Raw genomic sequence first — 27,482 nt, 5'->3', positions numbered from 1 at the left:
ATAAAGGATTTCCTAAGTCAGCTGCATATGACATCAGAACAAACTCAGAATTAAAGTCCAAAGGACAGGGCTTGTTTAACAAGGTAAGTAATTGAGTAAGTCAGCGGAGTGAACCTACACTTGGGAGTAGGCAACTGGGTGACATCCAAAACCAGTCTGATATAATGAGATTAGACACACGTAAAATCTTTATTTTTAAGTAATTAATAACTTGGATTGACTTATAAATCAGACATGTGTAAAAGTATAAGCTGCCTACCACTTTTTTGCAGTGTTCAAAACAAAATAAAAGCACAAATATATGATGTTTAATTTAGTTAGAATTAGTTATTTAAGCATAACTTAATCACTGATATCAAAACACTATATTAGGCTCGCTTATTCAAATGAATATATATAATTTCAATTAAATTAAGCTATTCGTCTTCTTGATGTCATTTGCAAATGCTGTTTTCATTCAAATCCTTTAACTCAGCTGACTGTGGAGCAGACAAGTTCAGCTATATACATATAGCCAGAAACAAGACATTTAGTCCCACCATTACCTCAAAATTTCTAAGAAGCAAAGTAGAAATTATGCTGATTGTTTAACTGCGACGTCTCAGTGGCCTGGAAACAGGTAGAAGCGCCTTGTAAGAGTGCATCTGTCTTTGGTTGGCATCTGTCTTTTGGTTTCAGAGGGAAAATCTTCAAAGCGCTGCATGACCTGCGGATTAACACCGAGAGAAAAAATGTTTTCTGATTTCTCTATTTTATTCAACTCTATTGCCAATTTGTGTGAAACTTTGCCACCTAAAATAGTCACTTGCTTTTTTGAAAAGCTCGTCAATGTCATCCTCGTGGCTGCAGGTGTTGAATACTTCAGCTGTATGCTGTATCAGGAAAGACCCTTGATCTTCTTGTCAGTATGAAACAGTGTCTGCAGGAGACAAGCATGAAACAGAAACTCGTCATGATGTTTTGTTACATACGGTAAAAAAATAAATATGATATCTGAAACTTTCTCATAAGGTCTTTCTAATTGACAGACAAACTGACGAGGAGTGCTAGACAGAAGAGAAATTAAGTCCTTTTCCTTGTGTACGTGTCGAATGGAATCACCCAAAATGTTCTGTTCAGGCCTTTGCTGTGAGACGTCATCACGGACAATAGTAGCTTCAGCACTGTCACTGACAAGCACGGCTCCACCAGACCCTGCAACATATACGACATTCTTTAGCTTTTATTCAGGTCCAAACTATAGCTATGAGCATGGGACAGATGTAAGTCACCTCCTCTGCAGGCCTGGATGATGATGATCTTGGGTTTGTTCAGCAGTGCTGGGCAGTTCTGTGAGCTACTTGTATATGTTGTCAACGGGGAATTCATCCGGTTCTTCAGCGTTATGATTGACACCGAGGATAAACTCTCGTTTCCCATGAGACATAATAATCACAAACACACAGTCTGTGCTTTTCAGTTTCGGGTGTTTAGCGAACTCACATAGAGCCTCATCAATCCTCTGTCAGAACACAAAACGTTAAGCCATCCGTTTTCATATCACTTGTCGGTATCATAACTGAGCCATAAGTGTCAAAAGTAGCCCAGATTTGGCCAATGTGCGTTCGCTATCTGGGGACGTTGTCAACGTCTTCGTTGACAAAACCTTCACTTCTTATTGAAGCAAAAACATATGTTGAGGTTAATCAGGTTCATTGGTCTTCATTGGACAAATCAAGTGGGAATCTCAAACTTTTTACTAAAACTTTCCGCTGATGGTGTTGTCATTGAACAGGAGCTGGTGCGAGAATGAAACTGAGCCTTTATTTAAGGGTGTCGGCCTCACTTTTAAATTTGTGGAGACCTGATTGCTCAAAAGGAAAAGGCTGATTGAGTCGACAATATGAAAAAAAAAACGAGAGAAATACTCACACAAAGTCACAGAAGCATTTATTGGGTCAGATTACAAAACTGTGGGTACACATGGTTTTCCTTAGTAAATCTCCCTCACTGTCAAAACCTGACTTGTACTCCCATCTTTCACCATGAGTAAATATGAAGTAGCGCAGTCACCGCACACTCTTAAATTGCAATGTCTTCGTCTACCACTGACTTGGCTGCAAACCCAGCGAAGAGTAAAGGTTTTTATCAATCTTTTCAAGTCGATCAATCATCTTCCTGCTGGCCTCAGGGCCTTTCCTCTTCACAGTGTCAATGAGAGCCCGTGCCTTGTCTGCTTTTGCATTATTTTCTTCCAGTATTGAGTCTTTCTCCAACTCGTTCAAGACATTATCCTGAAGAAGAACATCCAGCAGCTCACCAATAACTGCTTTGGACACGTTCCTCACAAACTCAGACCTCACTTTGAAAAGCTCCTCATCTAGAAAAGAGAAATATAGAAAAAAACAGATGCTACGATTGCGTCTCTTACAGTGAATGAAGTGATGAAAACATTTAGAAAAACTGCCTAAATTATACACACTTACAGTAACTTGGTAAGCTGGTGAGCTTCAGTAATTTGTGGCGGGAATCAATCAAAAATGATTTTGCATGACTTCTAGTATTATCAAACAGGATTGACCTTTCATGCAAGTGATTTGAACTCATGTCTCCTACATGAACACTATCCAGTCCCTAGTGTTGTCCATGGTTACTTCTAAATCTCCTCGGATGTACATCAAATCTCAAATTTCAGCTCTGCCTTCCCTTATGTGGAGCAGATTTGTGACAATGTGCAAATATACTGACACATTTTGGGGTTTTGACTGAAATCTTTTATATTACATTGTTTGTAACTAGGAGCACTGCTACACCGCTGTATATACTACACAGTACTGTGACAGCAAGTAGCTATGAAGCCTTCCCCCTCGGGCATTGAAGACAGGTTGTTGTGCTCTACCTCCTTTACAAGATCACTGTGTCTCAGGGATTTTATTCTTTAATCATCAATCATTTTGGTCATCAGCAAAATGATTCAGTTTGAAAAAAATGAATATTTCAGGAAAAACATTCATGGGCTCAGCTTTTGACATTGCAGATCACCAACTCACCTTTATATAGTTCAACAGAAACAGATGTGTACCTTAAACACATCACAGATGTCGTGTAAATAAAAGGATCCCGGAACACTTGCAATATACGGTTTTCAAACCTAAGAGGCTTGCTTAACATCAATTTTCTGAGCTTTTTGAAACAATTAAAGAGTTAAAGAGCGGGGTGGGGACCACAAAGTGAAACTAATACGTGGCACACATGCAGAAATGTAAAGATATCACCACATTGTCTTCAAGCCGTTATAGCGCTCGCTGCAAAAACTCGGTAGTTCTCATAGATTATACCCTCATGAATGTATGAACGCGTAGTTGTTATTTGTAGTTTTTGCATCCTCTTTTTTTTTCATTAAAACGTATTTTCGACATCAAATAGCATAAAACCATTCACACCTACAAAGTGCAAAGTCTATTTTTTTACCTGCCATTGCTCATGTGTTGCCGCACTGAATCGTCCAAGTTTGTAACTGACGCTTCTTCTCACCAGCTTCCTACGACGCACATTACGCACTCTTTTCCTTACCCTGTGCGTAATGCGCGCTAACTGACTTCCGGGTTTGGCACAAATCTGCTTTATATTAACTCATCTAAAGTCTACCTACATTTGTGTTACCGCTAGAAGATTGGGGAATGTGATACATTTAAGGTTACTACTGTGTATTTAAAGCACAGACGCATTTATTGGGTCAGATTACAAAACTGTGGGTACACATGGTCTTCCTTAGTAGCCTAAATCTCCCTCACTGTCAAAACCTGACTTGTACTTCCATCTTTAACCATGAGTAAACATGTAGGTGCACAGTCATCGCACACTCTTTCTTTGTAATTATCCAGTTACATGCAGGAAAAGGAGTACACAGGATCTTTGTGCATGCACATAGTGTAGAGACCCACAACAATCATTGAAAAACAGTTATAGTCTCACCTACTTTCTTTCCCTCTTCCTTTCCCTGTGTCAGCTGTTGTTCAGCTCTTGTTAACACAGTGTGATTTATTTCTTCCTGTTTTCACAACACAGATGGCGTATATACTGTAACAGATGCAGGGTTTTATTTTGACTTTGCTTATTTAAGGGAAAGTAAAAGTGAAAGCATCATGGGTGAATCGTCAGCTGCTGAACTGCTATGTTTTTATCTTCAAAAATCCAACATACTTTTTATTCATTTGGGTTCATAAACATTGATTTCACGTCTTTGCTGAGTTTTCTATTCTGTTATAAAAGTTCTAAAAGTTTAGAGGTAATTAACAATCTTGTTCACATTTTGATACTGTTCCACAAAGTCGATACATTTTCAAATTGTGACATATTCTAAAAGAAATATGTTGTGCTGAATGAAAAGTGCAGTAGAAAGTGTTCAGACCCTTTCAAGTTTTCAAAGCATAATTCTCTATGAAGGAAAAACTGGGTTTGGAGTGCAGAGAGAAAATATAGATCTCTAATCTCCAAATAAGTAACAACACATGTGAAAATGTCTTTATTTCAGCAAACATTACCTGAGTAGGCTGTCATTTACTAATATATCACACTGCAACTGACAGTTCAGGACATATCAGTTTGAACAGATATTTTAATTTATGTTGTTCCTTGGTAGAGATTTTTTTTTATCTCCTCTCTCAACATCTTCCTTTGATACCAAATACCACCCAACCCCAATAACTTCTAAAAAAAATCAACAATAACTAATTCATTTTTCTGTTTGTTTGTTGTTGTTTTTTTGGGGGGGGGGGTTATCAAGAATGAAAAACTGAAATATTACATTTACAGTATTGCTCGAGAGCATCCGAATTCTATCAGTGGTTCTTTTTTTGCTTTCATAAGTTTACAAGAGTCCAATGGGCAACATTTCTGCAACATGAAGCCTGACGTCTGAAGCCTCCATTATTCTAAAGGAGTAGAAGATCTGAGACCACCAACAGACTTTCGAGATCAGGTAATCTGGAACAAAGGGCCTGACAAGTCACCAACATGCCAGAGGTCACTCTAAATCCATCATTTTTACAGTCTTGTCGTCAAACAGAAACCTCATTAAACGCCACATGACAACCTTCTGGGAGTTGTCCAACTGGGGCAAATGTTCAAATTTCAACAACATGATCTGAAGCATAACACTAAGAAATAAGGAAAAGAGCGGGAATGGCTTCAAGATTAGCGGAAACAAAAAAAATAGTCCTGAAGTGACCAAACCAAATTCTGCGCCTGAAAACATTAAAAGAATCTCTGGAGAGACGTGAAGTTGTGCTCATCTTGCTTGAGCTTGAGAGTGTCTGTCAAATAGAATGTGAACGCTTCAAAATTAAAGATGTGTCAAGTTTTACGAATCATTCCCAGGAAAACTCAAGCTTGCTGCTGCTGCCAAAAGTCTTTTAATCAACCATCACCTGAAGGGTTTAGACATTTGTTTAAGGGGAGTATCTCAGGCAAATGTACCTTGTCCTTGTGGAGAGCTGAGTAAACTTATGAGAGAAAAGGGACATCATTCTGTTTTAAAGACTGGAATGTGGCAAAATATGTCAAACTTAAAAGTGATTAAAAAAAACTTCCTTTTAGACTATAGATACAAGAGAAAACAAAAAAGTACTGAAAATATGAGTTTGAAATTTTTATTTAAACGTGATTCAAAACATGGGCAATTTGAGTGATAATAATAGCACACGCGTGTGGTCATTAACTGTCCATGTGCTCTGTTGAAAAATGCCAGAAAAGCATGTTAACCGATGTCTCATGAGGCACTGAGATGAAATGTGACAGCACAGTGTGCGCTAACTCTGAGATGTGTCTAACAGGCCTGGATAGAAGTAGAAGAACTTTGGTTGTGTGCATCTGTCTATGGTTGGCATCTGTCGCTTGTTGGAGATTGCGAGGTCTTCAAAGCATTGCATGACCTATGAAACATTGCACACAATTACAAATGGCTCACATAGGAACATCACTGTTACTGTATGTTGTGTTGACCTTAAACTTGATATGACTTTACATTTCTGCACATTGTATGTGTGTGCTTTTCACTCACAAGATAGCTTGCAAATTTTAAAACTTACTTTCCTGAAAAGATTCACAATATCAAGCTGACGGGCACTTTTATTAAAAACTTCCTCAATGTACTGGATGAGGAGAGACCCAAGTTCTTTGTGTCTGTATGACACAGTATCTGCAGGAAAAACATGTGGAGATTTAAAAAATAAATGTAATTTTACTACAGAATGTTAACGTTTATCTTGGATACGGTATATCTTGAACTGACCAGGGGTGCAGGAGAGAAGAGAGATGAAGTCTTTCTCTTTGTGGACACACTGCAGAGCATCGTCCTCAAAGACTTCTGGCACATCCTCTGCATTGTTTGCACTATCACTTACAAACACAGATCCCTTCTGATCTGAAACACATAGTTTGTGACATACTTTTTTGACACGCAGGAAAAATTCAACTAAATTAAGTTGTGTTTTGGCCCATGAGAATCACCTCCTCTGCATGCCTGGATGATGACGATCTTGGGTTTGTTCACCAGCGCTGGGCAGTGCTGTGAGTCCAGATGTTGGTAAATCTTGTCGATGGGAAACTCATTATCTTTCGGGTCAACACCAAGAACCGCTCCCCGCCTCCCGTGAGACATGACAATCACCAACACACTGTCCGTCTCTTTTAGTTTTGGATGTTGAGAGAACTTAATGACGGCATTATCAATCCCCTGTGAGAATACAGACGTTCAAGGCATCAGTGACTTAATCTGTCAAGCAACCATACAAGAACATAATTTCTTTGATGTGCCCTATCAAATAAAGTACCTCTCTAGTGAGGTTTGTGTATTTCACAACTTCATATCCAAAACTTGAGAGCAGTTTCTCCATTTTCTCCTCGTCTCTCTCAGCTCCACTTCTGTTCAGACTCTCAACAGAAAACTTTATGTTTGTGATCAGCAGGGCTACACGATTCCTGAAGGCAGCTTTGGTCACTGGGTAAATCTGAAAATCAAGAAGACGCAAGGTAAACAAGGATTTGCCTTCACTTGTTTTTAAGATACATGAGAAAGTCTGTTTTTTTCACTCTAGATGCAAGAAAACTTTTCCCATTGTTTCCACTAATAACTACAAGTAAATCTAGCAAACAGGAGCTATTTCATAGAACTTATATGAAGAGCTGACATTCTCTGGATCATTCTGATTCTTCTTCCAAAACTCTTCCATGGTGTAGCATGTGGCTGAAGAACCCTTGTCCATCTGGGGTCCTGCAGCTGAAGATAACCATCGCGTAACATTATTGTTTCAGAATGAGTATTCCGATTTAATTTGTGTATACACCTGTTATCATTACATTATTAAATTGCAATGTCTTCTTCTGCTGCTAACCTGGCTGAGGAGGCTGCAAACCCAGCGAAGAGTAAAGGTTTTTATCAATCTTTTCAAGTCGATCAATCATCTTCCTGCTGGCCTCAGGGCCTTTCCTCTTCACAGTGTCAATGAGAGCCCGTGCCTTGTCTGCTTTTGCATTATTTTCTTCCAGTATTGAGTCTGTCTCCAACTCGCTCAAGACATTATCCTGAAGAAGAACATCCAGCAGCTCACCAATAACTGCTCTGGACACGTTCCTCACAAACTCAGACCTCACTTTGAAAAGATCATTATCTAGAAAAGAGAAATATAGAAAAAAACAGATGCTACGATTGCGTCTCTTACAGTGAATGAAGTGATGAAAACATTTAGAAAAACTGCCTAAATTATACACACTTACAGTAACTTGGTAAGCTGGTGAGCTTCAGCAATTTGTGGTGGGAATCAATCAAAAATGATTTTGCATGACTTCTAGTATTATCAAACAGCATTGAAATCCCTGTTTGTGGCGTGCGTTGTTTATGTTTTATGGTTCTGTTTATGCATTTGGCAAACGCTTTTATCCAAAGTGACTAACACTGGTAGGGTAAGGGGGTCTTGCCTGAGGAGCCCTACTGGAGCTAGTACCTTTCATGCAAGTGATTTGAACCCATGTCTCCCACATGAACACTATCCAGTCCCTAGTGTTGTCCATGGTTACTTCTAAATCTCCTCGGATGTACATCAAATCTCAAATTTCAACTCTGCCTTCCCTTATGTGGAGCAGATATGTGACAATGTGCAAATATACTGACACATTTTGGGGTTTTGACTGAAATCTTTTATATTACATTGTTTGTAACTAGGGGCACTCCTACACCGCTGTATATACTACACAGTACTGTGACAGCAAGCAGCTATGAAGCCTTCCCCCTCAGGCATTGAAGACAGGTTGTTGTGCTCTACCTCCTTTACAAGATCACTGTGTCTCAGGGATTTTATTCTTTAATTATCAATCATTTTGGTCATCAGTAAAATGTTTCAGTTTGAAAAAAAATGAATATTTCAGGAAAAACATTCATGGGCTCAGCTTTTGACATTGCAGATCACCAACTCACCTTTATATAGTTCAACAGAAACAGATGTGTACCTTAAACACATCACAGATGTCGTGTAAATAAAAGGATCCCGGAACACTTGCAATATACAGTTTTCAAACCTAAGAGGCTTGCTTAACATCAATTTTCTGAGCTTTTTTAAACAATCAAAGAGTTAAAGAGCGGGGTGGGGACCACAAAGTGAAACTAATACGTGGCACACATGCAGAAATGTAAAGATATGACTTTGTCTTCAAGCCGTTATAGCGCTCGCTGAAAAACCTCGGCAGTTCTGGTAACTCATACCCTCATGAATGTATTAACGCGTAGTTGTGATTTGCAGTATATGCATTCTCTTTTTTTTTATTATTAAAACGTATTTTCGACATCAAATAGCCTAACACTAGTCACACCTACAAAGTTCAAAGTCTATTCATTTACCTGCCATTGTTCAGGTGTCGTCGCACCGAACTGTCCAAGTTTGTAAATGACGCTTCTGGTCACCAGCTTCCTATATTATTTACAGGGTGTGCGTAATGCGCGCTAACTGGCTTCCTGCTTTAGCACCAATCTCCTTTAACTCAACTAAAGTCTACCTACATTTGTGTTACCGTTGTATGGGAAATGCGATTTATTAATTTAAGGTTACTACCATGTATTTAAAGTTGATTGATGGTAAACTATGTGTGACTTGCAACCTATTTTCCAAAAAAGTTGGGACGCCGTTAAACGTTCATTTAAAAAATAAAAATAAAAAAACTGAATGAAAGTCCAACACTTGCGTGTTAAATCTCTCAACATAGTTGCTGTGCAAAAACTACACAAAATGTACAACTCTCTTGGATTTGGAGAATACGAAACATGTTTTTTTAAGATGAGTTTAAATATTTTGGATGAGTGAGGTCTGCTACTTTCAAGTTAAATGTTCAAATTTTTATTTTTTTTTTTAAATCATTGAAATGTATGAAGATATAATGCACACGAAGTCCTTAGCTCAATCCCCGAGAAGTTTCTGGAATCAACATCTGGTCATAAGTCACAGACTTCCTGTTGACTGGAGGAGTTGGCGCTCGCTTCCCCAAAGGGTGGAGTTTAGGAGTGAATAGTGCTAGTTGAACTTTATTCTGTGCGACTGCAAGCTTTGGAAGAATGACTGAAGAGCCGGTTAACCATAACTCATGTTTCAAATCTTGAGTTATGATATGGTGGTTAGTACGGGCCGACACTGTCAGATATCAGACTGTTTCCTTACAATTAGTCAAGTAGAAATGTAACTTCCATGCCAATGTTCATTTTAAAAACAGAATACCGAATAATTTCTGTAGAAACTGCACATTTACAATCAAGCAGGTAACAGAAACAATCTGGTAAATGTTGACTAGTGAACCGGTGAATACTGAGGGGACTGATTGGGAGGTAGATCTATTTGCACTGAAAAGGTGAGAAGATCAGGTGATTAATTTCCAAAAAAAACAGGGCCATTGGCTGAAGCTTGGTCTTAGCACTACGGGAGTTACAGAGTAGGGGAAAAAGGGAGCAAACAACAACAGACTGGCAATAATGTTTTGCAATAGTAAGATCCAGCTCTGCTGCTAATACAAATACGAAAACAACTGTTTCAAACGGATAATTTGTTATCAACAAAGAAACGCCTACAGTGTAAATCTATGTTTAGTCCAGATTTAATTTAAAGTGACATCTTTACAAAAATGCGATATACACTGACAACGACATTTGATGTACCTAAATGATGATAGCTCCTCATGGGGATAACTTCTTTCAACAAGACAGACAGCGCAGAGGATCATTGGCTGCCCTCTCCCCTCCCTGATGGACATTTACACCTCCAGCTGCCTCAACAGAGCAAAAGCCATCACCAAGGACAGCTCCCACCCTGGCTTTGATCTGTCTGACCTGTTGCCCTCAGGGAGGCGTTACAGGTGCATCAGAACAAAGACCAACAGACTCAAGAACAGCTTCTTCCCAAAAGCCATAACCACTCTGAATTCACACATGCACTGATTTCTCAGCCTAACCCCCTTAACACACAGACTTCTTCTACCCTCGCACTGTGCAATATTTAATCGTTTAATATTTAACATTCAATAACACTGAAACTACTGTGAACCCATTTACTGTGCAATAACTGTACACCGTACAATACAGCAATACAAACTGCATATTTCTCTGCACTAGCAGTTTTTATGTCGTATATATCTTTGAAGTACTGATGTTGATATATATATATATATATTTTTGCCTATATGTTTGCACTGAATGAGGAGTTGCTTTTAATGTCATTGTACTGTGTATAGGGACAATAAAGGCATTCTATTGTGTTCTTAATAATTCAGTTACATACACATCTAAGAATTAATTCTGCCACAAATTACTCTTCCTAAGTTGGAAAAACAAACTCTGAATGTCACCTTCAATTGGCGAAGTGGATTAATGCACATTAAGTGCTGCAGCCTCTTTATCCGTTTAGCCGTTTTTTTTTTTGTGTATAAGGTTTTCTATTGTCTACTTTAATGTGATCGTACGCATGGTTGTTAAAAGTGTGTGTAAACCGTATTTAGACACTTTTTTCACGTCTTCGAATATTTAAATACCCGGAGGCTATGTAAGTGTTAGAATAGTATCACCTTTTAACACTAGATGGCGATAAAACGTTAATGCGTTTTACATCCCGCAACAAACAAATGAGGAAGCAGAAGAGGGTGGAGGGAAACCACCGAAGAAGAAATAACTGATAGACAAAATGGCTGCGGAACGATGCTAGCTGCTTGGCTAATGTAAATATTCAACTGCAGTCTGAAGAGGGAGCGACGACAGCGTTACCCAACAACATTTTGATACGAATGAAAGTGTATGTTGACAAACAATTCATACTGACAACAGAAAGCATATTCATTAATGTGACGTTAATCTAGCAAGTTATCTTAGCTAGCGAGGCTAGCTCTGTAATAAGCTTAGGTAGTACTGGTTGGTGTTATTAGCTATTGATTACCTTGTGAATTAAGCGCTCCTAAGTATGATAGATAGATAGATAGATTTTGCACCCATCTCTACCATTACTATATTTTTTCCAAGAACAATAGACGGCATGTGATCCCTAAAATAAATATCCACTTGGATGAGTTAGTGCTGTCATTTGACATTTTTTTGTCCGTGGTAAAATTAACTGTTAAAATGTTAAGAATGATAAGTTCAGTCTTGAAATATGTCCAGAATCAATGGTGTTAGAGTCGTGTTGTCATAGTTACTGATTACTTGAGTGGTTAAGTAGCTGTAGGCGTTGTGATATTATAAGCCGCAGGTTAAACCGCAATTTTACATATTGAGTTTCTGAATGTGCTTTCTGTTTCAAAGATTTCCGTGTCCTGGTCCACCAGCAGTCGTCCTTGCATTTGAAAGATGATGAGCCAGCGGCGTGGGATCCATCTGGACCAATCAGAGCTGCTCTGCAAGAAAGGATGTGGTTTTTATGGCAACACAGCTTGGCAAGGCCTGTGCTCAAAGTGTTGGCGAGAAGAATATCAACGAGAAAAGCAAAGGCAAATTCAAGAAGACTGGGCTCTTGCCGAAAGGTTTGTTTTCCTCCTTGTAACAATGTCTGTGAATAATCCTGAATGGTACAAAGTGTCGCTATTTGTTCTCTTACCTCTGACTGTTGTTGACTTTCTGTTGTCCAACTGTCCATTTGACAGCTGTTTCAGTTATTCTGTCTTTTACTTCCCAGGCTGCAGAGAGAGGAAGAAGAAGCATATGCAAGCAGACATCAGAAGACCCAATCACAGCCCGCTATCACACCCTTCAGCAAGTTTGAAGAAAGAAAGACGAAAGAAAAGTCCAGCAAAGTCAACACTGTCACAAAGTTTTTCAGTCCATCCACTAAAACACCACCAAAAAAAGGTACACAATGTAACACATATATAGTGTCTCCTAACAATGGTTCGAGCGTAATACAGCCAGAGACTGACGCAATTATTTCCTAATTATTTTAACTCAACACGTAAATGTAAATAGTATAAAGACAGCATATCATATGCAGCTGATGTAGGCATGTATAAACCTAAAAATGAATAATAATCATATTTGATTTATTCATTTATTTTGTAGAAATATATTCTTTGGAATTGAATGAGTTTCAGAGAAGTTGGTACAAGAACAGCAAGCATAAAACTCGACTCAAAAAGTTTTGCATACAAGCAACAAAATATCGGTTAAGTTGTGCTATGCTCTTGCTGGAGCATCTCACCACTAATTAGGTTAAAAGTCAGTAAGACTAGTAGTTATAAAAGAATCTCAGAGTCTTTCTGAAACAAAGATGGGAATGGGATCACAAGACTGTGGAAATTGTTTCAGCAAATTTAAAAAGAATTCAAAATGCTTTTGCAAACTGTTCATTATGTTTACGTCCAGATTAGTTTCCAGGTTTGATCATATCCTGTATACAGTATTTACTTAGAGTACGAGTAACCTGGTAATTAATTTAGCATATGCACTCAGTTGTGTCTAAGCTTCTTATCCTCTCAGCCATTATAATTTACCAGCAGAGATTGTTCAGAAACTTGAAGAAGGCGTTTACATGCCTGCTTTCTTTTGAGGTACGCCATGTTTAATATTCCGGTTACTGAAAGCAGGGGAAATGGATGTAGGAAAAACAGTTTGTCGCAGCATCTATTCAATGGAAGTTTAAACTCTTCCAAACAAAACAGAAGAAAAAAAGTATATCAGCAAGATTCAGAAACATGTTGTCTTCTCTGGGCCCGAGGTCTCTGACAAATGTCCTGTGATCTGATGGATCAAAGGGACTTTCCAGCTTGGTATTAGCACATTATGGCTGGTGGTTTCAGTAGTGCAAAGATTATACATTTGTAATTTGCGCATCTTTGGAGATGCCGTGATTTTGAGCAACATCTGCTGCCAACACGATAGCATATTTTTATGTCTCGCCCTTGCTTGTTTCATTACGATGATGCCAAACAACATTGTGGACATTTTGCAACTCCATGGCTGAGTAATAAAATAATCTTGGTGTCATAATGGAAAGCCTGCAGTGTAGATCTGCCACCCACTGAAAACATCAGCAAAACATTTTAGCTAAATGCTGCGTGTTTGCATAGAAATGTTAGGAGAGGATGATGCAAGAGTTTGTGGGTTTGATAGAAGTAACGCTGACTGTCCTGTCCCAGATGCTGCTCCCTTTGACACACAGTCAAGCCCCAGTTCCTCAGCAACCAGACCTTCGTCTTTGGACAGTGACCACGCAACACGAGAGTTCATTGATTTTCTCAAACCCTTGAAGTCTGGAAGGGAAATCTTCAAACAGTGTCGAGCTTTCACTGAGAGCATGGTGTATAAGCGGGTGAGCTATGATCAGTTTTGCAAGTCCAGACAACCTGTTGGCATATTAGCTCTGCTCAAACCCGGTTTCCATTTAAGCTGATGTTTATATCAAAGTCATACAGCACCGACTGCAGTGATTTGGACTGAACCTTTTGGCTGTTATTATTCCTTCTGTTTCTATGTTGTCACTCAATGAAATTTGCTCAGATAGCGTAAACTCAAACTCTTGAACAACCCTTTTTCTTTTAGTGACATCACATACTTCTGTTCTGAGATCTGTAATGCTTTTCTCTGAGATGCTGGTTCTTTTTTTTCAAAATTCAGTTTGATAGATATAATCTATTTATTCTTTTAAACCTCCGTTGCAGTTTAATCAAATAACATCAATGGTGTAGATCTGTCTATGTGTCACTGGCACATTTTTAACCTAAAATTGAATTGTATCTCATCTGAGCTGTTTAATTCCATTTCTTGTTCAGGAAATGGGAGCTGATGAGCTGTCGGAGTGTGTGCAGGACTTCTACCAGAACCTTTCAGAACGCCTTCAGACTCAGTTCAAAGGTACTACGTTGCTCTTACGCTCAAAAAGACGACACAATATCCCACTAACAGACAAACAAAACATCACTAACAGCATAATCCCTTTCGATGCTATGTATTGGTTCTTTCGGCTGTGTAGGTTCTTCGGATCAGGTAGAAAGTGTTATGGATGAAGTAGAGAAGTACATGATGACTCGTCTCTACAAAGAGGCTTTCTGTCCTGAAACCACAGATGATGAGAACAAAGACCTGGCCATTCAGAAGAGAATCAGGTTTGCCAACAAAAGTCGTAATGCGTGACATTGGTGTACTAAGAAGCATAGAAAAGTGGGATGGTCCTGATTGTGTTTTTCTTACAGAGCCTTGCACTGGGTCACCATTGAGATGTTGTGTGTGCCTGTAGACGAGGAGATCCCTGAGGTCTCTGACAGTGTAGTCAAAGCCATCACCGGTGAGTCTCATGCTGGGTCACTTTTCCAAAGACCATGACAGAAAATGACTTGGACCTCATTGTCCGTATTGTCCTAATTCTCCTCAATGCAATATTTCAGATGTGATTGAAATGGATTCAAAGCGTGTGCCCAAGGACAAGCTGGCCTGCATAACCCGCTGCAGTAAGCACATCTTCAACGCTATTAAAGTGAGCAAGAAAGAGGCTGCGTCTGCAGATGACTTCCTCCCCACACTCATTTACATCGTGCTGAAAGCTAACCCTCCACGACTGCAGTCCAACATCCAGTACATCACCCGTTTCTGCAACCCCAGCAGACTCATGACCGGAGAGGATGGTTACTACTTCACTAATCTGGTGAGGAAGACTGCTTTTATTTTTATTTATGTGGTAAATCGGTGTATGTATTGCTAAGCAACACCACAGACAACTTCATCAATAAGAATCATAAATTCAGTTAGCATCTCTTTAAAGCCTTCATAAGACTTCGTCAGACTTGTTCAGCTCATTTAGGAATTCAATCTTTTGAAAGACTCGGTTTGAAGCAGTTTCAACATACCACACTGTAGTATAACCGTGTGACATGCCACTATCTCAGATACCATTTCTGGTAGCTGTATTTTCAAACTTGATATTATTGTTAAATTCTGTGCTCTTGTAGCAAAGTGGGAAAAATAATTCTGAAATAATTTGTCCACTCAGCTCCACTTTTGAATTATCTGGAAAACCAACACCGAATTGCAGCGATCGGCGTAGCTTCGGTTAGTTGGATTAAAAACAAACAGGCGCACAGTTCAAAAGCCAGCAGTTTGATTGTATAGGGGAGAATCAGTGCATGTGGCATTGTTAGCTTACACATCTGTGAACACATATGTACATATGTACAGGTTTTGGAGCAGCAAATTCTGCCCTCCAGACAGTGTCTTTTACAACTCTTAGAGCTGCTGAAATCCTAACTCAAACAAAAAAGGGAAAACATTTCTTTCGTGTCAGTCAAATGCTGCTTTCACTATCAGACTTTTGTTTGTGTAGATCGACTGTGTTCATTACTAACTGCTGTTTGAAGGTCTAAAAAGTTGTAAAGCGGAGTGAAAGCGGGCCATGGCGGTGGTGAATTGGTTGAGAGATTTCCTGCTTGTCTCAACTATCAGCCTAGCAGAATATGATAGATTAAAATCAATCTAAGTGAGGTTACAGAGTGTTGCAATTAAGAAGGGAGATTTTCTTTAACGACCTTCCGTGTCCCGTCTCCACAGTGCTGTGCAGTGGCTTTCATCGAAAAGCTGGACGGCCAGTCTTTGAATCTTAGCTCTGAGGAGTTCGAACTCTACATGTCAGGCCAGGCGTCCCCCCACTGGCCACAGTCCACTGGCGCCTCCTCCTGCTCCCCAGGCAGCGCAGCTCTCACTCAGGTCCACAAACGCCTGGATCTGCTAACTGGCCTTGGCGAAAGGCAGGAGCGCGTCATCGAGAAGGCTCAGCAGCTGGAGAGTGACCTCATCGACTGGACGGATGAAGTGGAGCAGAAGGTGCAGAACGTTCTGGAGAGCTTTACACCAGAGATGCAAAAGCCTGCAGCAGCCACAGCTAGTGAGGCAGCATCTGCAGCACCATCAGCAATTGACTCTGATAATGTTGAGAATGAGCTGCTGCCCCCACCGCTGCAACCTCAAGTGTTTGCTGGCTGATATAAAATCTGCTCTGCTTTTTTTCCCCCTGCAGGTAAACTTTGCTGTCTGTATTCAAATACTACAGCTGTCTGGTACAGACCCCCTTTTGCCACCCAGCCATTTCTTTCCCATCCATTCGTTGCCTTAGAGGCCCTGAAACTTATGGAAGAGTAAAGTAACTGTTGAATTATTGCACACATTTGGCATTTTTTTGTTTGTGCACTTGTTTGCTGTCTTACAAAGAGTTAATAGAAAAGAGTGATACCACTACAGTGCAATTTAAATAGTTAGATGCGTAGCATAAGGAATGGAAACCACAGGGAACAGCCAGCTTGGTTGTAGTATGTCACAAAGTTCATCTACTAGCTCTTCTAAAACTTGCTAATCACCATATTATATGTTGCTTAGCTTGTTCGAAAACCGACGTGCACAGATGACATCTTGCTTCAGATTTTTGAGCTGTAGTTTTGGTGGACTTTAGTCACAAGTACATGAGAAAACCTTTTATGCTAAGCTAAAATGAACATCCCCCGCTTACAGCTTCACATTTTGCTTAAATATGAGGTGTGTTTATTTTCTCATCTAACTCAATAAGAAGGCAAATAAGTGCAATTTCTCAAATAGTCAAGCTATAATAGAAAATAAATATTAGGCAACATGAGGAGGAGTTAAGTAGACCAAGTATGGTTGATTTCAATGACCGTCCACAGAGTGGCGTCCAGGAATTATCCTGCCAGAAAGCCCTGCTCATCCCTCGTGGGTCTTTTTTTTATTCCAAAGGAGAAAAACGACTTCACTCTGAGCTCTACCAAGACATATCTGTTTGTCATTCACAATGGCGTCTTCAGTACCTCAGTACTTTTTATTACTTACTTTTTTGTAGTCAAGATAAATGTTTGGGTTTCGTTCTTAAACATCTTTTTCTCATAGGTGTAAGCTGGCCTGAACTTTTCTGTTCCAAGAAGCGTGTAATAGATCAAGAATAATCGTTCTTAATAATCGAGTTACGGTTTAAAGAAAAAGAGGAAATCTAAAATGATGCAGAACCAAACTTACCCTTCCTGAAATGACTGTCACGCTTGTGATTAGTGCTGTATTTAGAGTGTGTTTCCAGGTCCTTTGCGGAGGGGGGTGGGGGAGAGAAAGATTGTGCGTGTGGTAAATGTGGCATGAGTGTTGCATGCCCATGTTTGGTCCATGTCAACAAACAGTACGTCCTGCAGTTAGTGCACATATTGTAGTCATTCCAGTCACCAGCTGGATGAACAGAAGCTATTTTATTTTTCTATGAACAGGCAGGTATCAAATCTCCTCGACGCATAAATCCTGTAATATTTACAGTAGTTAAACAACATTGCCTGAAGACATGTTGTATGAATTCTTCTTCATTAGTTGTTTTTTTCCAGTTGCGGGTGAATTAGTGTCATTGTCCTTTGCTCTCCTGAAGGTGTTGAATTAAATAGAAGAAAAAAAATCACTCCCAAGTCTTTCGTTGCTTTCTCTAGTGCAGAGGAGTACTTATTTTAAAGCACTTTTTTTTCTGGTATGATTTTTTTTTTTTTTTTTTTTAAAGCTGATTCAGATTAAATTAATGGCTCTTAACAGTTGAAAGCTGAAGGAGATCTGGTGGAAACAGATTATTTCCAGGTGTCTTATCGAGAAGGAAATGTTTGGCAATAGTTTTTTTTAACCTTTATTCATGAGGTGCATTTTCTTTTTGTGGGTGTGTGTGTTGCTAGATTTGAATCTTTATGTTGATTTTTGAAACTATGTAGCCGTTACATTTTAGTCTGAGAGAAGAGTTTTAATGCAAATTCCACTTTAGCTTGAACAACCTCTTGTTGCACTGTATGCAGAAGTTATTTATCAGGTATTTTAAAACATCTTTGTTACATTATAGGCTTGTTATTGGGAGAGAATACCTCAATACTGTCTTTTATTTAAATGTAACTTATTGGGACAGTATTGGTATGTTTGCATCGATGGGTGTGTGATGATTAATAAAAATCTGAAGTAAGTAAAGTGTGTGGTTCCCCTTCATCGCCTCACATGACTGCACTGAAAGATTCTCCACGAAATTTGATCTTTTTCGTCATACCGGGAAAAGCAGTTATTCCAGCTTATTTTATTATTTTATCTTATTTTTCCAGTTATTTTATTTTATTTATAGATATATTGGATACCTTAGACAATGTAAGAAGACTTGACCTTCTGCTGCCGTACATAAAAGTAGAAAAATAAGTAACGCAAATAGAAATTAGCTATTTCACTGTTTGTTTTTGGGCTTTTCTCCTAAAAATTAGGAATTTTTTATTTTTTTTTTTAGAGATAAGTAGGATTGTGCCACATAAGAACTCCTGCTAACACTTATATATAGATGTGATTCAGTGCCAAAAGACGCCCATCTCAGTTGCAAACATGTTTAGAAATCCTGTTCCCAAGGGCGTAGGTTCATTTGAGCTGAGGTAACAGAGAGGAGTTGTTGTTTCCAGTTCCCCTTTGTTTTCTCCTGTTGAAATAATCCACTGTTGAGAAGCACCTCAGAAGGGGTTCGGGAGCTCAAGTTTAAGTAAAGAAAAAGCAAGAAACCTAAAAAGGCCATGATTTGAAAAAATTGAAATATCGATCATAACAGGGAAATAGTTATTATAAGAGGGATTATAATGTGGATTATCACATTATATATGTAATGGAAATGATGGCCTGTGATTTTTTTAATTAAAAAAAAACGCTGCTCCTCCTTGTTTATATTTTCCTACTTGAAAATAAATTAAATATCCATGAAATTTACACAATTTCAACCCAGGTTGCAAAAAATGATAATTTTAGAATTGAGGGCACAGCGATTTTTTGAAAGGGGATGTCCTGTGTGAGGAGTTAAACCCCAGAAGAAAAAAAATATTCTCACTTCTCCTTTTAACAGAAATAAAAGAATCCCTTTCCATTTCTGTTTCCCATAAGCAGAGCGTGCACGATGGACGTGGTCATTTCTCTCCTCGGTAAGTTTTTGCCATTCGCGTTATCTCATTTCATTTAGATTTCATACCTTTGATAGTTGTCGTCAATCTTTCGTTTTCTATTTCAGTTCTTTCGTCTCTACTGCAGCTTGTGGTACCTGGGGGTATGTGCCAATTAGTCTTACAGTTAATCTCCAGATATATTTCACTGTCACATTGAACATGTACAGGTCTGCTTTGGTTTGACGAATATTCCAGCTGTACAGAGCACAGCTTCATGGCGAGTTCAGTGTTTACATTCAGAAGCAAAGCAGACGATTTAGTTTCCTTTCTGATGTTCCTCCCTGGTGTCTCACACCTGTGTTTGTCTCTACAGTTCCCACTGTGACCTCATTTCGGGCCACGGTCGAGATCGTTTCAGGGAATTCGCGGATCTTCTCTGGGGGGAGCGTGCGGCTGAGATGCAGTGTTCCTGTTTTATACAGTTATGACTGGAATTTCAGGTGGTTCAGGGGATCTACAAAGCTTCCTCAGACTGGGGAATTCTTCACCCTGTGGAATGCCAACGTTAAAGAGACTGGGAAGTATTCCTGCCATGGGGTGAGGGACTCAGCCGTGGGACTCATAAAAACTCTGAGAAGTCTACCTGTGGAGATCAACGTGGATGGTAAGATCTTTTTTTTTCCCGTAGGTCAAGCATCATTTTTCTCTAATCTTTGTTCCTCTAATCTTTGTTCAGGAGGGTTGGCAATCCTTCGAGCTTCACCCAACACTGTCCTCGTTGGAGAGACCTTGAATTTGACATGTCATCTCCGAGTTAACCTTCCTCTGCATGAGACAATCTTGTACAAAGACCACATTGAAGTAATGAGACAAAATGGCAACAACCGAGATTTCTTCTTGACCAACGTGACCCTTCAGGAGGAAGCAATGTACTCTTGTAGGGCCTCCTGGGATAAGAGAAGACGTACACACTCTGTGATGTCAGTTGCCACCCCTGTTCACATCTTAGGTAAGTATATACACTGGTTTGCAAATTATGACTTTGGTTATAGTGGACTGACATTTGGGGAAATGTCTACCAGTTTCTCAAAAGCTTGGTACACAAGTTAATGTTATTTTACAGTGTAAAATTCCCAGGCTGAGAGCTGTGATTTAGTTACTTAACTGATTTAATTGAGTAACTTAATTATAATGTTTGCTCTCCTACTCTAAAGGAGGATTTCCCAAGGTGTTGAATTATTCCTATACAACCTTGTTGCTCTTAACCTTTTCAGCTGCCAACTTAAAGAACAGGAGAACTTTTTATCTCTAGAAATCACTCTCAGTTTTATTTTTTCTTTTACTCTGTCTCAGAGGTTCTGACTCAGCCACTATTGGAGATTGATGCTGGGAGCGACCCGATCAAAATGAATAGAATGGAGCTCATCTGCCATGTAGAGTACAATGCCCGTGCTCCTGCACCTCCGTTACACTACTATTTCTACAAAAATAACATCCGAATGGGAATGGCCACCTCAGAGAAACATTTCTGGATTAGTAAGACTCCGGGACAGTACAGCTGTAGGGCCAGAGTGCCGCTGTTGGGTCTCTCGAGGTTTAGTGAGCCCAAAGATTTTTGAAAAAGTACATGTTCTGAACCCATCTCCATTGTTTTACCTCAAGGACTTTAAGTGTATCCCTATAGCCTGGAGATTTGTCTGGAAATTTTTGCCTTGGGGTATCTCCAAACTGTGTTCTCTTGTTATAAGTATTGTTAGACATGCCAAAGATTAATTATCCCGAATCTCATTAATGGAACATAGCTCTGTTCTTCTGGGTTGTATTAAGTCTTCCTAATACCAGATATCCACCTTATACGGTACAAAACTAACAGGATGAACAAAGCTGCAAACAATTGATGTAATGTTTCTGCAAATAAAGCAATCAATAAATTGTCTGTACTGCTGGACTTTTATTTTCAGTGAACACAATGTCTTTTTACAGCTCTATTGTACAGCAATACTTTTTATATATTGGAAACACTGGTATAATAACATGACAGTAGATATTAGTGAACATTTATTCACTGCAGAAGGATACAGTCATTCTAGTCAGATTTACATTAAGATTAATAATACAGCTACAAATCACAGTGACATTAGCTGATGTTAGCTGATGTTATAATAGGTGACAGACCAGTGTGAGACAGAAGTAGTAAAACAGACGGAAGTGTACATAGAAGAAGAGGACAACCTAAGGAGACAAGGGTGCTTTTCTTTTGGATCAAGCAACTGAGGTAATGATGACACTTGAAGATCTGAATAAATACCACAAAGTATTACAAAGGAGGAATAAAAGCTAAGTACATCAGAGTTTCATTCATTAGCAATGCACTGATGCTGGACAGATGTTCCATTTTTCTTCTTTATGAATTGAAATATTCAGGTTCTTTTGAATGATAATTAATGCACTCAAATTTCCTTTCTGATTAATATTACTCCATTTGTTCTCATTCAATTCATACTGAAGCATATTGCATTCACTTGGGGAAAAAAAAGACACTCCGGTTTTTCTGAGTAATTTATTTTTTGCTTTGTTTTTCTGGGTAATTGTTTCTGTTTTTCTGAGTAATTTATTTTTTGCTTTGTTTTTCGGGGTAATTGTTTCTGTTTTTCTGAGTAATTTGTTTTTTGGTTTGTTTTTCGGGGTAATTGTTTCTGTTTTTCTGAGTAATTTTTTTTTTATTTGTTTTTCTGAGTAATTTTTTTTTGGTTTGTTTTTCTGAGTAATTTTTTTTTTCCCAGAATAATTTTCTTCGATTCATTCCTTTTTCGAGAGCTTGATTTAATGGAAGCAAACATGACTGGCTTGTTTAGTTTAACCAAGTTTTACTTTGATCTGGGTTTAAACCCCCAATTTGTGTGTCTCGTAGTAGTTTCCTATAATAACATCCTCTGCTTCCTGAAAGTTAACTATATTGCAACTGAACTCTTCCCACTTTCTCACTGTTGACTTTTCATTAGGGAGGAACAGTTTTTTAGCTTAAATCTCAGAATGAAATCTCAGTTTTAGTGGCATTCTTGTTCATATCAAGAACTTTGGTTCCTCCACCACGGCGTTTAACCTGTCTGTTGTCATGCACGGTAAAAAATTGAAAATGGGGCATGTATGTGCGAGGTAGGAGTCACCATAGATCCACAGGCGTTACTTGCAGGTTGGTTGTTGTCGAGGGATTTCGAAGTATCTCGGAAAAAATGACCCCGAAAAACAGAAAAATAATTACTCAGAAAAACAGAAATAATTACCCCAAAAAAACGGGTTTTCTTTTCTTTTTTTTTTCAAGTGAATGCAATACGCTTCTGTAAATTCACAGTGGGATTTCTATTTTAATTCACGTTTTGTGGACCTTAATGTGAGGGTGGAATTGTGTTTTATGGGGATGTTTCACTCATTAGTTGACATGCAATAAAGACCACCCAGTCTCCCAAAGAAAAAAAATGAAAAGGATGAATAAGGAAATCAGTGTTTTGAATCTCTGCATGGCTGTATTGTGCCTTTTTATTTATATTTTTCTGGATAATTTTGAGCTTCTTTGTACCTGTTTGGTGTCTTTTTGAAGACGTAATTTTGTTGTTATTTTCTACTGACAATATTCACTAATCTCATATAAAATATATGAGATTGAATATATAGGAAATGTTTAGTTTTTAGGGTTTGATAAGTTTTATTCAACTTAACATTTTGCATATGTTATGAGTCATTTTGCTGCTATTTTGAGGCATTTTGAGACTGTTGCTTTGTCTCCGTGGTTATTTTGTATTTTTGTAACTATTTTACATTTTTTTGTTATTCTGAGGCATGCAGGATTGTTGTTTAGCATCTTGGTGATTGTTTTCAGTCATTATGCATGTTTTGATCTACTAAAAGAAATATCACTTTAAACAAAGGCTCCTTAATCCGATGAGGTCATGCTTGAAAGGCCCATTCAGATATTCACATAATTGGTCAAATGAGAAGTTAGATGATAATGAGAATTGGGCGGTTCAACCTTTAAGCAGCTCAGTTATAGTTTAGGCACCACCTGTATTTGGTCTTTTCTCCAATACGGTCAAATTGGAACAGTTCAGCAGCAGAGGAGATTTTCAGCATAGCACGAGTAGGTATCAGAACCTGTCTGAGTAAAGCAGAAACCCAGAGAAGATGCTGTCGTCCTCGCTGCTGGCATACACCCCATTCCAGTCTCTGAATGTTTCCATCCACACCTGATCACCCGCTGCCAGCCGTAGCACCACCAGGGAGGATGCCTGGTCGATGTCTTGGCCGTACAGTGAGTCCCGTGTCCTCACTTTCCTCGACCCGTTCACTACCAGTGTAGCACGCAGTGGCTGAGTACGCACAGTTATATGGAAGGAGAAGACATAAACCCCGGGGTGAACACATGTAAAGCTGTTGGATGAGACATTGAAGTGGTTCTCTTCGTTGTAGAAGATTTTGTCAAAGCGGATTGGGAAGCCTGAGGGTGGGAAGGATCTTCTTGGAGAGATACCTACACTGAAGGCAGAGCGTTTCTGAGGAATCCCTGATCCCTTGGCTCCTTTCATTCCACGAAAGCCCCGGTCACCCCTCATCCCAGGGTAGCCTCTATCCCCTTTTGGCCCAGGCATCCCTCTTATGCCCTGTGGTCCCTGAGACCCTCTCACCCCTGGTTCGCCTGGAGGCCCAGGAGGTCCCTGATCACCTCTAATGCCTACAGGGCCAGAGGCACCATGCTTGCCATTGAGTCCTGGAATTCCCATTGCTCCTGGAATGCCCGGAGCCCCATGATCCCCTCTATCACCTTTTGGTCCTCTCTCCCCAAAAATGCCACACTCCCCTTTATCTCCTTTTTCTCCCTTAGGACCCTTCTCAACAGCTGCTCCTGGAGGTCCAGCTGGCCCCTGTGGTCCCGGTTCTCCTTTCTCACCAGCGGTCCCATTCTGGCCAGGCTCTGCTTTCGCCCCTCTTTCACCTTTGACACCTTGCAACCCTGTTTCACCTTTTTCACCTTTGTAGCCAACATCACCTGCAAATGAAGGGCAACTGTGTCAGAACTATAGAATCGTTAGAATTATATTTACCAGAAAATTTAACAATTACTCATTGTACCTTTTTGTCCTGGTTTTCCTGGGATTCCTGGTGACCCAGAAGTCCCAATGTTTCCTGTGTCACCTTTTTCCCCTAGGAAATTTATTTGAAAGAGAAACATGGATATTTGAATATTTTGAGCAAGCACTACCAGCAAAAGATGGTCAACACAATTAACCCACCAACAATGCTCAGTCCTCAGGAATCATTGTTACATGCCCAAATTTTGTTTGAACCATTTTGTATTACTCCATTATTGTTTGTTATGGGGTGTTCTTTTATCAAGTGGAACAACAGGTAAGTAGGGAAGTGGGAATGATATTACCTGTTCTCATATTGTTGTCCCAACCACCCACTGCAGGATAATGTTCTTACAATATATATGATGTATCTGCATACTGCAGTTTTGAAATATGTCATGATACAATATATCCACCTTTGTCTCCTTTAAAGCCCATAGGACCGCTAAGACCAGATGGTCCAGGTAAACCAGCTGCTCCAGCAGGTCCTCTTTCACCAGGCGGCCCTAGACAAGTGAAAATAAGTGATGCTCAAAACGCTATACACACAAAAAGCATGTTGATGTACTATGGCACCTTATTATCATTAAGTCTAATACCTGCCAAGCCTCTGTCTCCCTTGGGGCCCCTGGGACCCCTCTCAGGTGGACAGCACTCACAGAAGTTGAAGTAGCACTCGTTGTAATCCAGGGTGTAATTCTCATTGCCAACACCAGGGGGCTCAGTATAGTCACTGTAGTGCTGTGGAAACACATGACTTGGGTAGGCTATCCTCTCAGTGGTGGGCTGCGGCTGTGGCTGCACAGGATTCGGGGTCTCCACTATCTTGAGAGTCTTGGGCATGCTGGTGGTGACGGGGTTGTGCATGGTAACCTGAGGGATGGGCTTCTTTGTGTACTGGTACTTTGGTTTCTGTGTAGTCTTGGCTCCAGCGCAGGATACCATAGTGAGTGTAACCACAGCTACAGCCACGAGAGTCGACTGACAGGGAATAATCCTCATTGTTGTCAGCTATCTGAAATCAAGTAACCACTCAGACTTGTTAGAATAAGTTCACGTTCCATCTAATTTAGCTTTAGAAACAAGAAGTAACAAGAGTAGAGAATTACAATCGAAAATAACTGCTGTAAATCACTCACAAAGTAAGCATGAACAATGGAGTCTCTGCTCTTACTTCTTCTGCTGTTTCCACGTATGTATTCCATGACTACTTCTGACTGACTTTGAACATTTTTTTCATGGAATTGTTCAGTCAGAGCTACATTTTTGCTTTTAACTCATTAAATCTGCATTTCACCTTTTGGTGAGGATTCTCCGTCAACCAGGTCAAGGTAATCCTAAGTGCTTGAGTAGAAGGCATCTGAATTTCTTTTCTGAAAGGCCTCTTCAAGTCAAAGTAACTGGTGGGTACCCACTGCTGTGCCTAAACTACTAGAACTTTCAAACTAACAATTGGAGATGGCTGTGGCTCAGGAGGCAGAGCAGATGGTTGTTAGTTCAATTCCAAGTTTCCCCAAACAGATATTGAAATGTTTTTGGGAAAGACACTGAACCCCATGTTGCCTATGATGCATCCACTTGAGTGTGAATGAAAACAGCACTGTGTTGCCTGTATAGACTAAGACATGCTGTATGAGTGTGTGTGTGAATGTGGCTTGAAGGATAACAGTATTTTGAGTGGGTTACTGGACTAGACAAACGCTGTATAAGTGCAGACCATTCACATTCACATTGTTGAAACTGACAAGAGTGTCTGAGAAAACGTGGAAGAATCTCTCCGAGACACATCCCGTTGCACTTCAAATGCAACAACACCCTCAGACAGTAGGTACCCAAAGGATAAAACACTCAGACACAAAGCATGGTGTTGTGTTCTCAGTCCAGTCCAGCAAGGATTGCCCAGACTTTTTTTTAATGGGAAAACAAAAAAACAAAAAAAATGAGAGATACTTCACAAGCTCATCACACAACACCCAACATGTTAGTGATCAATCATATAACCTGACTGGGGGTCAGTCAGTCAGAACTAAAGAAGAACTGAAGAAGCCTTTCGAATAAGTGGTGAAACATCTAGAAGAATCAATAAAACAAGTCTAACTGTCTTCTATTCAAGCATTGGATCAAGGATCTGCCCTTTGCAGGTAAATCAAAGTTGTTCAGTCAAAGCTGATTCCATGTGTCAGATTACTCTTTGGTGGTTTATCAGTTAATTCAACATCATAAGTGTTTTCTTGGACTGAAAACCTGGAATTTCTTGAGACACAGTGCCAAGATTCATCATCTAACACAAACAAATACGCAGAAATAATTGACCTCATGGGTTAACTGTCATGAAACCTTTTGATAACAAATATTAGTTTATTATACTCACCCAGTTATGCATAAATAATACAACATTTATCCGTTCTGGTGGTGTCTTGGAAGCAGGAACAAGAGATCCAGGTCTCTCTGATAGCTGTGCCAGGCTTGGGCGAAAGAACATCCCCACCAATGAGGGTGTTTGCTAGAAGCACAGGGGGAGGTCTGAAATCCCACTATGGTGGGTTGGAGCGAACCCAAGGAGAATCACTGTGCTGTGGCCCATTCTCTGTACCCCTGTTGTGTAGAAAGGTGCTTTTGTGACACGGGATACAGCGCCCACCTCAAGCACTCCCTCGCTGCAAGCTAGGCAAGGAGCAAAGGCCGTGGGGCAATGGGTCACCTGATATGGGAGGCATTCCTTCTACCCAGGCTCTTAAGGTTGGACAAAGCCAAGCAAAGAGGAGTTTGTGACAGAAGCCAGCATCTTTTTAAAGCATAGCTTTGGACAACAGACATGTAGCTGCAAGTGAAAAGGTGAAAACTGTTTTAATTAGTCTCATGCGGTCCCAAGCAGAATCTTGCAAGCAAAAGCTGATATAAAAGTATCTAATAATTAATTAAAACGACTTAATACTAGATGTGCAAACTGGCACA

The 27,482-nt window shown here is 39.6% G+C and overlaps 5 protein-coding genes and 1 long non-coding RNA gene across 6 annotated transcripts in view; 2 read left to right on the top strand and 4 right to left on the bottom strand.

The window, feature by feature from the left end:
• Positions 1–26,123, bottom strand: part of snrpa (small nuclear ribonucleoprotein polypeptide A) — a 286,754-nt gene extending 260,631 nt beyond the window's left edge. The window contains exon 1 of the mRNA XM_072392388.1: positions 26,111–26,123. The gene's annotated coding sequence lies outside the window, so the exon portion shown is untranslated. The remainder of the gene's footprint in view (positions 1–26,110) is intronic.
• On the bottom strand, positions 1,913–3,783 carry LOC140314239 (uncharacterized). Its single transcript, XR_011917127.1, has 2 exons — positions 3,730–3,783; positions 1,913–1,950 (listed from the first exon to the last, which is right to left on the bottom strand). It is a non-coding gene; the product is annotated as an uncharacterized lncRNA (long non-coding RNA).
• Positions 5,643–8,943, bottom strand: LOC140314238 (caspase-1-A-like). Its single transcript, XM_072392359.1, has 8 exons — positions 8,873–8,943; positions 7,374–7,649; positions 7,170–7,258; positions 6,813–6,989; positions 6,490–6,715; positions 6,272–6,403; positions 6,069–6,178; positions 5,643–5,912 (listed from the first exon to the last, which is right to left on the bottom strand). Exons 1-8 carry the CDS (start codon positions 8,877–8,879, stop codon positions 5,790–5,792), a joined length of 1,140 nt encoding a protein of 379 aa, XP_072248460.1. The 5' UTR covers positions 8,880–8,943; the 3' UTR covers positions 5,643–5,789.
• On the top strand, positions 11,152–18,466 carry rabgef1l (RAB guanine nucleotide exchange factor (GEF) 1, like). Its single transcript, XM_072392358.1, has 9 exons — positions 11,152–11,300; positions 11,804–12,021; positions 12,174–12,346; positions 13,630–13,802; positions 14,263–14,344; positions 14,463–14,595; positions 14,683–14,774; positions 14,875–15,131; positions 16,031–18,466. Exons 2-9 carry the CDS (start codon positions 11,849–11,851, stop codon positions 16,460–16,462), a joined length of 1,515 nt encoding a protein of 504 aa, XP_072248459.1. The 5' UTR covers positions 11,152–11,300; positions 11,804–11,848; the 3' UTR covers positions 16,463–18,466.
• On the top strand, positions 19,386–21,342 carry LOC140313731 (high affinity immunoglobulin gamma Fc receptor I-like). The gene is made up of 5 exons (XM_072391720.1): positions 19,386–19,443; positions 19,530–19,565; positions 19,778–20,068; positions 20,141–20,413; positions 20,758–21,342. The coding sequence occupies exons 1-5, from the start codon at positions 19,419–19,421 to the stop codon at positions 21,021–21,023; spliced, it is 891 nt and encodes a 296-aa protein (XP_072247821.1). The 5' UTR covers positions 19,386–19,418; the 3' UTR covers positions 21,024–21,342.
• otol1b (otolin 1b) lies at positions 23,507–25,472 on the bottom strand. The gene is given in 4 exon segments (XM_072391632.1): positions 23,507–23,608; positions 23,610–24,445; positions 24,944–25,033; positions 25,127–25,472. Coding segments are annotated over 4 exon segments (1,374 nt in total).
• Positions 26,124–27,482: the final 1,359 nt, after the last annotated feature.

Source organism: Leuresthes tenuis, unplaced genomic scaffold, assembly GCF_036924035.1.
Source record: "Leuresthes tenuis unplaced genomic scaffold, fLeuTen1.0.hap1 SCAF_9, whole genome shotgun sequence".
In the NCBI taxonomy this organism is placed as follows: domain Eukaryota; kingdom Metazoa; phylum Chordata; class Actinopteri; order Atheriniformes; family Atherinopsidae; genus Leuresthes; species Leuresthes tenuis.
This window is presented reverse-complemented; position numbering and strand designations above follow the sequence as displayed.

Bases quoted from the DNA above. Each gene is read 5' to 3' on its own strand.
- LOC140313731 (XM_072391720.1), top strand. From the start codon at position 19,419: ATGGACGTGGTCATTTCTCTCCTCG. The intron at 19,566-19,777 runs GTATGTGCCAAT...TTGTCTCTACAG, and splicing joins GCAGCTTGTGGTACCTGGGG to TTCCCACTGTGACCTCATTT. The intron at 20,414-20,757 runs GTAAGTATATAC...ACTCTGTCTCAG, and splicing joins CACCCCTGTTCACATCTTAG to AGGTTCTGACTCAGCCACTA.
- LOC140314238 (XM_072392359.1), bottom strand. The intron at 6,716-6,812 runs GTACTTTATTTG...GTATTCTCACAG, and splicing joins ACACAAACCTCACTAGAGAG to GGGATTGATAATGCCGTCAT. The intron at 6,179-6,271 runs GTCAGTTCAAGA...TTTTTCCTGCAG, and splicing joins TCTTCTCTCCTGCACCCCTG to ATACTGTGTCATACAGACAC.
- rabgef1l (XM_072392358.1), top strand. From the start codon at position 11,849: ATGATGAGCCAGCGGCGTGGGATCCATCTGGACCAATCAGAGCTGCTC. The intron at 12,022-12,173 runs GTTTGTTTTCCT...TTTACTTCCCAG, and splicing joins GACTGGGCTCTTGCCGAAAG to GCTGCAGAGAGAGGAAGAAG. The intron at 14,596-14,682 runs GTTTGCCAACAA...TTTTTCTTACAG, and splicing joins GCCATTCAGAAGAGAATCAG to AGCCTTGCACTGGGTCACCA.